At 36.5% G+C, this 14,673-nt stretch overlaps 1 protein-coding gene across 2 annotated transcripts in view; it reads right to left on the reverse strand.

Moving 5' to 3' along the window:
• Positions 1 to 285: 285 nt before the first annotated feature.
• The window catches only part of NAALADL2 (N-acetylated alpha-linked acidic dipeptidase like 2), a 774,686-nt gene continuing 760,298 nt past the window's right edge, over positions 286 to 14,673 (reverse strand). For both annotated transcript variants that reach the window (XM_088131936.1, XM_088131935.1), the window contains one exon: positions 286 to 5,022. In XM_088131936.1, coding sequence (XP_087988062.1) covers positions 4,824 to 5,022 — 199 coding nt within the window. In that variant the 3' untranslated portion in view covers positions 286 to 4,823. The remainder of the gene's footprint in view (positions 5,023 to 14,673) is intronic.

Here is a 14,673-nt window from a genome sequence, read left to right on the forward strand (position 1 = left end):
ATCTAAAACCTCTATGCTAACATTGTTTATGCAGTTAAATAGTCAGCAATCCTTCCTTCTTGTTATTATTTCTTGGTCTAATATTCTGCCATATATATGTTAATAATTATAAGTAAAAGTCTCCTTTTAGTCAGACTCTAGTGACTACATGGAAACAGCCAGCCACTTAATCTTTTTTAAAACAATATTGAAGTAGCTTCCTGTTGCTTTTTTCTAGGGTCTCTCTCTCTCTCTCTCTCTCTCTCTTTCTCTCCCCCCTCCCTCCCTCCCTCCTCTCCTTCCATCCAAGTACTATGCAGGCCCAACCAGTTTTTTGAGATCAACCAAAGTCAGCGAGGTGGTATCATCTGCTGACTTAATCCATATAGTTCAAAGTCAAAGACTCCCAAGGTCACCTAATCACCAATGTGTCCGTGATATCAACAGAAGTCAAGATGAACTTGAAAGAGACTTTATCCTTTTATAAGAAAAGTATACAATTTAGGCTCATTTAAATGCATAATCAGCAGCTCTGGAAATCAAGTAATCAGAAGAAATTAAAGACAATCAGGAACAGTAGTAAATTCAACATCCAAGCAGTAACTTTTGCCCATGGTAGAAATATTTTTATAGTACAATCTTACATATGTCTGTTCCATACTAAATCCCAGTGACAGGCATATGATCATAACCTTAATGAATCATCAAATGTCTTCTTAAAGGCAAAGTTAAACAATTGTGGGGTCACTATAGGGAAGATCCTATCCCACAGAGCTGTGATGGATGCACCAGGCTTCAAAATCTGGACTACTTTATCTGAAGAAAGAACAGTGCAAACAGTGACTCCACAACCCCCAAACATCAAACCACCTACATACATAGGCAATAGTGCTGTCTGTGGCGAGAGGTCAAAATTACCACACTTGACATCTTGCAGAGTTTGACCTTCTTGGGGGTGGCCATGAGTCCACCACTTGGGCTTCAGTACTGGTTAAAAAAAACAAAAAACAAAAAACAAAACTTATTTGTCCAGGCCAGGATTATCTACAGGGTATGGAAAAATGCTGAGATTGGCCACTACAGCAGTGTGGTGAAAATTTTGCCTGTTTCTTATGTGCAGAAAAACATAGTTCAGTGATAATCAATTAGGCACTAGGAATACTCAGAATCTTATATTTGCTTAAGATAGTGAAAGTACTAACTACAAGAATGCAAACCAGGCCAAGAAAGGTTTAAAATCTAACTCAAGATTTTTAGGTCATGGCTAGAGGAATGGATCAATTTCAGATGTAGTTTCTTTGACCCTTTGCTTTTCAAAGGTACCCTGTACTAAAAATCCATTACCAAACCTATTCCTACACCCATTAACACATATATTCTGCAACCCAATCAATGAATCAAAGCCAAATTAAATGTATTTAATTTTCAAAAGTTTATGAAAAGGGGCTATAATATCTCCTCTCTTGAGGCTTGTCTGCTTCCAGCACTGATCAATAAACCAATTTATGCTTCAGTGAAGGTGTGCTGGCCTCTGACTTAAACAAAGTTTCCTGTGATGTGTGAGTAGGTAGGTAGGTAGGTGGGTGGGTTAATAAATATGCTTTTGTTCTTATGTCTTAGGATGAAGAACTAAGGAGAGAGAGAGGAGGAGAGAGAAAGAAAGATCCTATGGCTGTTTTTGTAACTGTTCTGGCATATAAACCATAGATTTTAAGTTTTTCCCTTAAGTTATTCAAAATAATTTACAATCTATCATGAATTTAGTGCCCAAGTCCCAACTCCCTGATATACTTATTACTTGTCTGACTTGATTGTAGTTTACGTTTTTTTATGAGCCCTCTAAAATATGCACTAAAAATCATGTTAGCTTATTTATTATAATTTCATTTTCATCCACTTTAAACACACAAATATATAAGCCATAAAGTTTCCTGGTTGTTAGGACTATTCACCACTGCTTTCGTTTTGCTAAATATGGCATCTGACTTATGACAGAGTAACAAAGAATGCCTCAGGAATCTGGATGACTGTTGAAGTATTATTTTAAGGGAAATCTGAATTTATTACCAATCAATACCAAAATGAATTCAAATGACATTGCCTAATATGATTTAGTATCATCCTGCTTTATTGATGCCACCCAAAAGCCTCAGAAGAGATTTCATTCAAAGCATGCAAACTTAAGGATTCTTACTTAGCTGAAAATATCATTGAAATCAATGGAACTTCCTTCTGAATAACCATGGTTATGAATTGCGTTCAAAAGCTAAGTAAGAGGCACACAATTCTTTTCTGAGATAAGTGCACTACTTGATGTATGTGTGGCATGTGGGAGCAGGACAAAAAATAAATTTAACTTCATTTCATTTATATTTAAATGGAGCTTCTTATCCAGAATTCTGAAGGTTCCTACCACATGGAAAATGAAACAAAAGCGATTTTCCTTTAAATTATAATATGAAAAATGAGGATGGGTTACTGGCTGATTTTCTGCTTCTCTCTCTCTCTCTCCTTCTTCTTTGCTAGCTATCACATTTATCTCTCTTGCATCCTATCCCACTAGTTTTCCTGGATTATTGAACAGGAGCCTCTGGGAAGCCTGTTTCCCCATCAACATCAATCACACATCCAGTTTGTGGCTAGTTAAGTGATACTTTCTGGGCTTAGCCCACACATGACAGGAATCTTTGCTATGGCTTCACAGAATCTCTCATTAAACTTAATAGCGCTGTTCAGTGTTCTGGATCTGAAGGGGAAAAAGGTGATTCGGAACCTGTGGGTCTGGATTTGGAGCATCCTACGGATGGAGGAAAGCTATGGCAAACCTAGACAGCATATCACAAAGCAGAGACGTCACTTTGCTGACAAAGATCCGCATAGTCAAAGCTATGGTTTTTCCAGTAGTAATGTATGGCTGTGAGAGCTGGACCATAAAGAAGGCTGAGCGCCGAAGAATTGATGCCTTTGAACTGTGGTGCTGGAGAAGACTCTTAAGAGTCCCCTGGACTGCTAGGAGGTCAAACCAGTCAATCTTAAAGGAAATCAACCCTGACTGCTCATTGGAAGGATTGATAATGAAGCTCAAGCTCAGATACTTTGGTCACCTAATGCGAAGAGAGGACTCTTTGGAAAAGACCCTGATGCTGGGAAAGATTGAAGGCAAAAGGAGAAGAGGACGGCAGAGGATGAGATGGTTAGATAGCATCACTGAAGCAATGAGCATGAAACTGAGCAAACTCAGGGAGGCAGTGAAGGACAGGAAGGCCTGGCGTGATATGGTTCATCGGGTCATGAAGAGTCGGACACGACTTAACGACTGAACAACAACAACCTGTTGTCAGTTTCTTAAAGCAGCTGTGTCATGTTTGATTTAAAGAGGTGCCAACAGATGTGATATGAGCACCCATGCATATTTCAAATCACCCTCTCCCTTTCAAATCCAGACACCTGCATGAACCTAATATTTAACTCACAGGTGAATTAATAAAGGCATTGGAATGCAATGTTACCTGTCACACAATAAAGAAAGTTATTGCTTTCAGCATATGCATAATAAGGGCTATGACCTTGATGGGAAAGTATGTGCTTTGATGTCTATGTGTCTCTGGTTTCAGAAACAGAATGGGGAGGCAACTGTATTTTCAGTTGCATCCATTGTAGTAGGCTCCTTGAATATCTTGACTCTTTTTGCCCATCCCTTACTCTTTTCTGGGAGACCTTCAGCAAGATGCTGTCAAGACACATTTTAATTTCAATTTCCTGGCCGGTGTAATAGTTACAGTTTTCATCTGTAGCTACCTACAATATCTCATCAGCTTGGTGTCCAGTGCATGTTCCTACCTGGCTGTAGTTAGGGATTATACTGTAGATAGACTGTCTCATACACAATGACTGGTCTGTAATTTTCTTACAGACCTGCACATGAGTAATATGGCCACTGTGCCTAAATGGTAAGAAAATATGACTGCTCTTGTTTCTACTAGGATAACATCATAACATTTCATTTATTATTATTTTTTTTACTCTGCTTAATCTTGAGTCCTCCACAGGAGATCCAGCTCAATAAAAGTTCACTTGCAAGTCAGCAATCAAGTGTTGGTAAATCAGGTGTCCTTTGAAATCTGAAAACATCCATGAACAACCACCCATTATCAGATTTCATGGCTTAAATCCACAAATGGGTGGGATTGTTACTGTTGTTGAACCGAAATACCCAATGCCACATGGCAAGATAATTTTAAATGAATGTTTCAGGAATAGCTTTTATGGCAGAATGGTGACATTTGGCAAATGCTAGTCAATATACTGCATGTTGGCCTTATATTTAAAAACATGGTAGCCACACATGACAAAAAAGTGCAAGTAGGTGAATAGATGGAAGCTCGGGTGCTCCATATAGGAAGTTGATGGAGGTCGGATGGACTCTTCCACATCTCCTCTGTGTACAATTAGAAATGCAGCGGGCTCTTACAGGAAATATACAGCTCCTCAACCTCTTCTGCCAGTTTGAATCACTTGTGTGGAATTAGTTTCTAGTTATCAAATTGCAAATCTTCCTGATTTGATTCTCTATCTACCATCTATCTATCATCACATAGACCTCCTCACACACACACATTCCAAAATAGAAATATGCAATAAATTGTCAACAGTGCAAAAGGCTGCTTTAGCATTATCTAGATATACAATATAGTACCTTGAAGCAAGGATTCCTTTTTTAAAGGTGAGAAATCAAAGAAAGATTTCAACCCTATATCATTTCAGGTCCAACCCAAAGTCTTCCTCTGGAAAATGTAAACAAAGTTCTTAGTGGTGTACGTGCAGATGCGAAAAAGCCAAGCTTCTCATTTGCTTCCCATTGAGGTGGCCTCAAAGACTTCAAGTCCTGCTTTGAAACAAACCTGAGCTGAATTGAAACTGTTGAACACTTTTGACAAGATAGCTTGAAGGGTCTCATTTGACCGATGTAGCTTCCAGTGCTCTCCAGCCTCCAGTAATACTGAAAATTGGTGTGTCCTTTCATCTAGTCGATAAAGGATGTTTCTAAAAAAGAACCAAGGAAAACAGTAAATGCCTGACTCAAGCAGATGAAAACAGATATATAAAGATCCACCTGAAATAATCAATGATGCCTCCAGGTGGCAGCTATATTTTACAAATTACAAACATTATCTACCATTAATACTAATCCTTGGCAAGCTCAGAAGTTGAATGTATACATTTTGTCTGATTTCCCAGAAATTTGCCCCTTCATTGTTCCATAATTATATGTCTACAAGCATCATCAAGGAGGATGAACTATAAATCACAACATCAACTCATGACAACCCTCTTGTAGCTAGGAATGCTTTCTCCTTGAGAAGAACATCCACAGCCCAACTTCAATAGACCTTACTCTTCACTGGGATGTCTTTCTCCCCTTTGTGCAATTTTACTTTGCTGTTTCAGTGATCGAGCAATGATTTTTTTAAAAAATATTGCTTCCTTAAAAGGGGAAAGATATGCCTGGGACAGTGCAACTTCTGTAATCTCCATAATGGAATAATTGGCTCAACTCTTGAATGAGTTTTAATATTTCACCTACAGCTGCATTTTTGCTTAATAAATATCCCATTCAAATTGAACAGGCAGTTCCTGACAGATTTTGCTCTTCACATTTTCTCCTTCATGCAGAGGAGACGTCTGTAACCAGTTTGGTATGTCACATGACAAGAGGCAAATGTTCAAAAGAATGTTCTATGCAAATAGCAAGCTTTCACACAGTGTCAAACTGATATGCCTCATCCTTTGTTTTGTTCAACAAATAGAACATTGTATTTTGATTAGTTATTGTGGGTCAGTGTTGCTTATTATTTATTCAAACTATCGGTGAGCTATTTTTAGAGTCAGGCCAACTTGGACAAGCTTTAACTGTATGGACTTCAGCTTCTGGAATTCTCAGTGATCCCCAAATTGTCGGATCAAATTTTGATGGTGTGATGTTGATCACATGAGAAAGATCTATGTGACCAGCCCTCACCAGTTGGTTATAATATTAGCACAACTGTTGGAGGCATAAGAAAGACTTCCATGAAGCAACTCTTCCATGGTATTCTGCCTGGTTGTTTTCTGCGTTAATAAAATGTCCCAGTCAAGCACTTCCATAATTAATACTTTGAGCAACTTTATTTAAAGTACTGCAAAATGAAGCATCTTTTTAAAAGCAACCTCTATGCAGAAGGTTTCCACTAGTCATTGTGTTTCTGTTTAGCAGTAGGTAATAAATATTATCTTAAAGCAGGTGTAATCATTACTTTAATTAAAGCAGTATGTAAATATCATATAAATCTCTACCCAGAGGCATCTTTGGTTGTGAACCAAAGTGTGTGAAGTTGGAAAACAATTAAAACATATCTAAAAGGTTGGTGAGCGATCATAGGTATAGCTTTATCCTCAAACATACAAAAAAAGATTTCATAAAATGAATGGAAAGGGGAGGGAAAAACAACAACAAAAGAAAGCAGCTTTGCCAAGACACTCCATTAGTAACTTAATTACATGACAAGCCCAGTGGCAACTCCAAATTAGTAATAAAACTGCTAGTGATATTCACCCAGAAGACTACCAGACAGTATTTTCTGCAGATTACTATCAGAGCCATCTAATTACCATTTGAAGAGAGAAGAGTTGGCTAACAAATAAAAAAAAGTTCAGGATAAATGGCAACTTGGTAAGTGCACTTTGAAATGGTTCCTTTATAGCTGCAAAAACAGAAATGGTTACCTCCCCAAAGGCATTGGGACTTTCATAACAGTAGCATTTAAATATCTTATTGCTTCAGAACTCTTCTTGCATATCAATACGTACATCACTGTAGCAAGATGAGAGAAGAAGTCCAAAATGAGAATGCAAGTTCTGACCTATGGATTAGGTTTCTTCCTATGGACTGGAAGAAATTTGTTTTGGATTATTTTCAATGCAGACTGTTCCCATTTGCAGTTCTGGATACAAAGCTGGTACTGAAACACAGTAATACTTTGATGGAAATATCCACATGGTGAAATTGAGTTCTCCAGTAAGAATATTTGCCCAAAGATATATGCATTGGGAAACTGTCTACCAAATGATGTGTATTAGTAAAAATGGTTTACAAAACATATTACAGCAGAGAACATGAAAGGCAAAACTGTAAACTTGAAGAGAATTTTATGCCTTAAGAGAAATTGTATACCTTAAGAGAAATCCACATAAACAAGCATGCATATATTTTAACGTGCATGTTTACTTTTAAAACAGAAATCACATAGTTATGTGCAAATTTAAGGCTGGAAAAAGCAATCTCATAAAACCAACTGTCCATGAGGAAAGTAAATTTCTGTAAATAAGCCAACTGGATTGGCAAAACACTGAGAGAACAACTTCCTTCACCACATCTATGGGAAACAGCCAAGCTTAGAACACATTGGAACAGCTATGTAGCAAGGAGAACTCTGTCTTCCAATACCTCAACCCTGCTTCCCATTCCTCAGCATTTGCCACTTCATCTTCTATAACAGGAGGACCAATTTTGCTCTTGGTCAATCAGAACAATCCTATTAATTCATTGGAGGTGGCTATTTTTCTTTTTTAATGTTAGATTGTGAATGAAACATAAGTACATAATGATGTTACTTAAGACATATGAGATCCTCTGAAAATGATCATTGTAAACAAATAAGCAAACTTTTTTTTCCATGCAGTGCTGAGAATGTGCTGAAAAAGAGTTGGAATTTATTGGAAAACTGGCTAATTTTGTCTCAGCTCTAATTTCTAGTAATGGGACTTAAACAAAATATATTCAGGAAAGAAGGGACACCAAAAAGAAAAATTCCACAAGACCAATGGCAATATTTGCTAGAATGATATACAAATCTAGTATATACTTTCTAATGGCAGAGCTGATGAATTTACACATGGAAGATAAGCATAATGGCCACCTAGTCTTCTTTAAATACCGGTGACTCCTCAACATCTTGCAAAGTGGTCACTTTTAGAATTTCTCTTTAGGGTTCTTTTAACTGGAGATGCAGAAAGTGAACATTAGATGTTCTGTATCACATGATAAATGTGCTATAGGCACTTCAGTGTGGATACCTGGAGTGATTAGATCACTGTACTTCTAAACTTTCCATAATTGTCACCTATTAGTACGCAGGTTAATAGGGTCAAGGAGACACACCTTGAAACACCTTAAAGCATTAGGCTTGCATGGATGAGCCTGTTCCACCTTGATGAGGTCTTTGCCTTATGGTGGGTGTGGTGAACTGCTTTGATGTGGTGAAGTGTTTCATGGAGGCATAATGACCCATCTGTTGTGTGGTCAGGAGAGGGCAACGAGGCATTTCATTTTGATGTGAGACTCCAGTTCGGCTTCAGTGTATACAACCGCTGTGGCACTTGGTTGTGCTTTGAAACAGTGCTTTGCTAGTGTCCTTGAAAAAGTGAAGCCTTAGAAAACACAGCACAGCCCTATCACAAAGTATCACAAGTTTTTATTTTCAGGATGGTCTAAATTTTAGATTTAGTTTAAAAAATAAATCAGGCTGCTACAAAGTAATCCATAATCCTTTTTCTCGACTATATACATTGGATGGCCACAGCAACGTAAGGTGGGTTCAAGATGGGAGTCAGATGTCTAAAAGAAATACAGACAAGATTATTCTCCAAATAACGTGAGTTGGGGGAAAGAGGTAAATAGTAATATATACTTGGAAATATTTATGAAAACTACTGTCTTGCATTTTCTTTACTGTATAATATACAGCATTAAAGCACTGTGATTTACCTCTGCTTCTCATACAGAACACAGTGGATATGTTTGTGCAATTAGGATGTGGATTTTGACTATATATATATATATATATATATATATATATATATGAATTATTTTAATTACAGTAATAAAAACTAATACAAACTAAACTCAGAGACAGAAAGGAAAGTAAAAAGAGAGAGTAAAAAGTGCAAAGAAAGAAAAAGTAAAGAAAGAAGAATGAAAAGGAAAAGTGTGAAATAAAGAAAGAGAAAAGAAATACATAAAGAAGTGACTTCCAATCTTTATCCCAAGTATAAAAAAAATTAGTAACTCTTCACCCTCTCTAGAGTTACAAACATTTATCTCTTCATCCCATATCCCATCTCTTATCTGTAAACAAATCCATAAAACATCATCTTTTCAGTCCATAATAAGTAGCCAGAAGTAACAACCTTGATCAAATAAACCAACTTTATATTCCTTCCTTTTAACAGTCTTAATTTTCAGTTCATTAAAATATTATCATAGGATTTGATTTCTTTTCATTTATTCCTTGTCCCATCACACAGAGTTCTTCAAGGCTTTAACAAGCCTTTTTTCTAAATCCAGCAGGAAAAAAAATTAGCCAGGTCACTCTCTTGGTTTATCATTTGCATTTCCCTTTTACATTATAAAACCTCAATCAGTTTCTTTTGTAGATTCAGTGAAACATCCTTTTTTAAATCATTATCTTGGCCTGTCAGTTGTAAATCCACTTTCAATACCATCACTATCTTGTCAGATAAAACTTGTTCTACATCTGTCATTTCTTCAATAACATCTTTTGGACCTAATCCATCCATAGAAGCAGCCATCATTATTGACATTGCTGATATTGTGGCTACTATTTTCTGATTCCATTTTTCAAAAGTCTCCTTCAGTATTTTTATTGTTATAATGCTTTGCATCATTTTACAGGCCTGTATATCTTTCCTCTACCTCAAATCGTTAGTCCCCTCTAGTGTTCAAGTTTTGAAATCATGAAGTTGCTTATCTTTGTTATGTCTTGTAAAAACCAAAACAGGAGCTATTTCCCACAAGAAGCTGCTTGTTCTTTGTCATTCATTCCAAAATTTTAATGTAAAAGTTTTAATATTCCAGTTTTATCTGGATTCTTAGTCCATATATAACTATGTGAGATCAATATCTTATTAAGCTTTTTACTGTTTATTTCAGATTCCTTAAATTCTTAAGCTTATGATTAAAAATTTCTTTCATTTAGGATTGAAAGCAGACTCACTGGTGTTTTCAGACTTGTCAGTCCAAAGGTCTCTAATAGCTAAGAAGTAGTTAATGAGCAATTTGCAAAAGTGATTAGAAAGTGAGGTTAGTGTCCTTTAAAAGTCTCCGCCGTGGTTGCAAGCAAGATGACTAATACCAATGTCTCCTAGTGCTCAAACCCACAGCAAACCACTGTCCTGAGGTCTCCTCATGAGGAGCAGCAGCACATGTGGGTGTTCTCCCATCCTCTCTTTATCTAGAGAGTTTCCAAGGAACCAGTCTACTCACTGGTTCCTTGGTCTTTGCCACAGTTGTTGGCTTCACTTTCACAGAGCTGTCTTCAGTTCGCCATACCTCCCCCAGAAGTCCTCAGATAGGTTTACATTTCCACCTTCAAGAATTATCAGATGCAGAATTTTGTTATAGCAAAGATGAAAAAATATTTGGGAAGACAAAGCACCATACAATCAGAGACATTGATCCCAGTGTCATTGGGAGCCAGTCCTGGTAGGATTTATGTCTTCAAAATAAAGGTGTAAATGTCTCCTTTATACATACATACATACAATGGTCTAGCTTGATATGCAATAATGAGATTATATTTATGGGACAGGATTGTGATATGTGTAGAAAATGCTATGTTGCAAGTTTATATTAGGCTCTCCAGATGATGCTTATGCTATTGCAAACACCATAATTTTTTCATTATGTTATTAAAATGACATCAGTCCAGTTCCAGTTGACTAATCATTTCGTAATATTTCTCTTCAACCTTATCTATTTTGATCATGTAAATATAATACTTTAATCACTGTAATCCATTCAGAAAGATTCTTAAAAGGTAAGTGCAATGCATTATTGATGGCACTAATGAAATCACTATATCTATCACTCATCCTTAATGGGTCCATTTTAGTGACACATCATAATAACCTGAAAAAGTACAACATCAAACCAGGAAAATAATTAATATCTCCAGACAGCAATTCTGAAGAAGATAAAACCTTTTGCAGGACTGACAAATCAGGCTTAAAAAATGAAGGGAAAGTCACATACAAAAGGAATGTTATTAAAAGAAAAACAGTAATTATGAGCCATTTATGTGACTGAAAAATATTACTGTGGGTGATCAAATAATACTTCTCAAAATATTGTCCTTCATTAACTGAAATGGGGATGGGGTACGACTTGTATGTTAGTCGGCATTACATCCCATCTTCAATAAATCAGAAAAGGTAATGCCATGCTTTTCAAAACATCCTAAGTATAATATTCCATAGCTTAACACATAATTTTATTTTTGGTAATTATACTGAGTTATTTTGGAGATTGACCTAAAGCAGTGTTTCTCAACCTTGGCAACTTTAAGATGTGTGGACTTCAACTCCCAGAATTCCCCTGCCAGCATGGAGAGAATTCTGGGAGTTGAAGTCCACACATCTTAAAGTTGCCAAGGTTGAGAAACACTGACCTAAAGCATCAGCATATTGTCCAATATAGCAGTTTTTCAGAAGGGAGCAAAAATGGCGCTGACCTTCAGATAAGTGGATATTGCACTGAAAATGCATTGCATTTCTGCAAAACAAAAACACTACTTCAAGATCCCGGAACGTTCTGCTCCTAAATCTCTAGACGAGACCAATAGATTTAGATTCAAGTCCTGACCCAACAAACTAATTTACATCAGGACGATCCATTTTAAATAATTACTATTTTGCTTTGCCTTAAGGATGTGTTGAACTGATGGGTCAAACAAATAGCACAGAAGTCAGCCAGATGAACAGGACTGATTGCCATGAAGATCATGGTGGACAAGGGTTGAACATAACAGTGACTGTCTTCTCTTAGAGATCAGTATTAATAGCACTAGCGACCAACCAACAACTCAGTGAAGGTGGCACCCGATAATGTTTTTGTTGTGTTACTAAAGCAACAACATGGATACTAAAGGGCTACATGGCTACACACCACACCTCATGTGCAAGGATTAACGTCTGCAATGCAAAGTCTTCTGGTTCTGCAAAATAACAATAACAATAATATCTATCCACATATGAAAGACCAGAAGAGTCACATGACCCCTAGGTGGGGCTAAAGTATCAGTGATGGTGTACTCTTTTCCCTGCCTGATTTCAAATCAAATTCAGATCAAGACCTAATGTGGGCCACCACTATAAAATTTCAGCTACAAGCTTTTAGCAGTTTCTCTTTATTTTAAATCTTGTACTTGTGTTTGTTGGTCTGGAACCATAAATAAATAATTTGATTTGACTAATTAAGGGATAAATACTCCTTAAACCCAGTATTTTGGCACAGAATGTTTCTCTATTGAAACTTCTAATCCTGACTCCCCATTAAGTGATTTCATAGGTGAAATCTCCTGAAAACGTACCTCTCGTTCTGTCCCTCAAGTTGCATGTGATTGGATCATGTTCCATCAGCTACCTTACTTCAAAGCTAATGTTTAAATCAGGCTGTAGGCAGAATTCGATAAACCTAAATAAGTAAATCTAAACCAGCTAGGGTACCTAAATAATTGAGCATATTTAATTGGATATGAGAATTCACTAGGATTATTAAAATGGAATGGAAGGTTAAGGTTTGTTTGTTAGTTTATTTATTTATATTTAAGGAATTTATATGGCTCCCCAACTCACTCACAGTGACTCTGGGTGGCTTACAGAAATAAAAATCCCAAATACAAAACCCACTATACCCCTCTACCCCCTGGTGACACCAACACATCTACACTAGCCATTTGTTGGGTTTTAGATTTCAATTTAAAAGCTACTTGATGAAATGATTTTTTTCCTTACTCTACTCCATGCAGAGACATTTGTATATCAATGATAAACAAAATCAATAAATTGCAAATTACTGTAGGATTTTATAGACAATGATTTGACACTGAAATGTAGGCTTGCCAATTGCAAGGCAAGCAGCATTGACAGAAATTATATTTGTCCACATTCAAATATGTTCATTTTTTAAAACAAAAATCTTTCTCCCTCTCTCTGCATCTTTACTTACCCCACTTAATAAAACAAATCAAGTGCCAAAATGCAAGGTTATTAAGACTGTATAATCAGCTTTTTGCTAAATATATATTTGAATACTAACACAAAGCATAAATTGGATGGTTGTTTGCTAGGCTAATGGCTCTTAGCATATTCTTTGCATATTCTTTGCATTTTATGTCATTGGGGGAAAAGGAAAGATTATTAAGCTATTAAATAGAAAGAGCAAGAAGGACTGCAAACCTCTATCCTTATCTGCATGAACTATTTCAGTTGCTCTGTGAACAGGGCATGGAACTTCAGGTTTTCCTCCAGATTTCTTGACTGCTTGAATTTCCTATCAGCAGTCAACAAACTAAAATGTTATACAATCAATGCTTCCTATATTATCTACAGATAGTTGGGGCAATGATAACTTTTTTTTAATGGAAAATATCTTCACAAATGAATCTCAAGCATCACATATTGTAATGGTATGTGGAATGACCTTAGGAGACAGGGAGAAGAGATGCTGCCTAGGGAACTATCAGATAAGAGGGGGAATAGCCCGTAGCTGCATAGCATGAAGAGAAAGAAACTTAGAAAGGAACCTCCCTAGCTTATCAGGCTGTAAAAGAGACAGCAGGAGATTTGTACTTTGAGACTTGCAAGATGCTGCTAATGTAACCTTACAATAAAGTAGAATTAGTTCATCTGGTCACGTTTCCTGTCTGGTCTACCTGGGAAGGCTGACACATATGTCAAAAACACAGATGAGAAGAAATGGATCTCTCTCTCTCTCTCTCTCTCTCTCTCTCTCTCTCTATATATATATATATATACAGTATGTGTGTGTGTGTATATATATATATATATATATATAGAGAGAGAGAGAGAGAGAGAGAGAGAGAGAGAGAGAGAGAGAGAGATACCATATATATAATGGTCTGCAGAAAAGTGTATGATGGACCCTTATCCCTGGATAAGGATCTGGTCTGGATCTCAGGTAGCATATAATATAACATAAAAACACAATTTCTACAGCTACATGGATCAGGAACAAAATAAGGGATGCATCATTCATACATGGCAACTGATATATTTTTTCCTTTACCACATTCATGGCTAAGGATGGGGAAGAATTTGGGATCTTCCATATTTTGAAGTAAAACAAACTAATACACATTTTCAGATTGATCTGTGGATTGTAATATACTGATTTTTCAGACTCTGGACTTGTCTGAAGTTTGCAGTGCTGTTCTTCACTGAACAATTGTGTACAAAATGGCATATTTTGGGCAAGATTGCAAAAAGAATGCATTATTTAATGTAGATTGTTAATGACATAACTATGTGTATGTTACAGAAAATTGCACATTTTGTGTTTTTGTTCTTTAAAATACAGACTGATTAGGAAATTAAATAGAATGGATTTATGATGGAATAAAATGAAAATGACACTGACTTCACTCATCTCTTTTTTACTTCATGTCATAACGCCACAGGAACATTGCAAAGATGAATGTACCATGATGCTCAGAATCCCATTTCCTTGAGTTTCTCAGCTTTTTCTTTTCTTTCTTTTTTAATTCTAGCCCTTAGAACAGCAGGGAGAACATGTCACCTTTCAGCAACTGCTGACCTATAACCCTCAACAACCTAACA

This window comes from Python bivittatus, unplaced genomic scaffold (assembly GCF_059951505.1).
Source record: "Python bivittatus isolate LINGU-HERP-01145 unplaced genomic scaffold, Pbiv_v1 ctg000980_np1212, whole genome shotgun sequence".
Taxonomy (NCBI): domain Eukaryota; kingdom Metazoa; phylum Chordata; class Lepidosauria; order Squamata; family Pythonidae; genus Python; species Python bivittatus.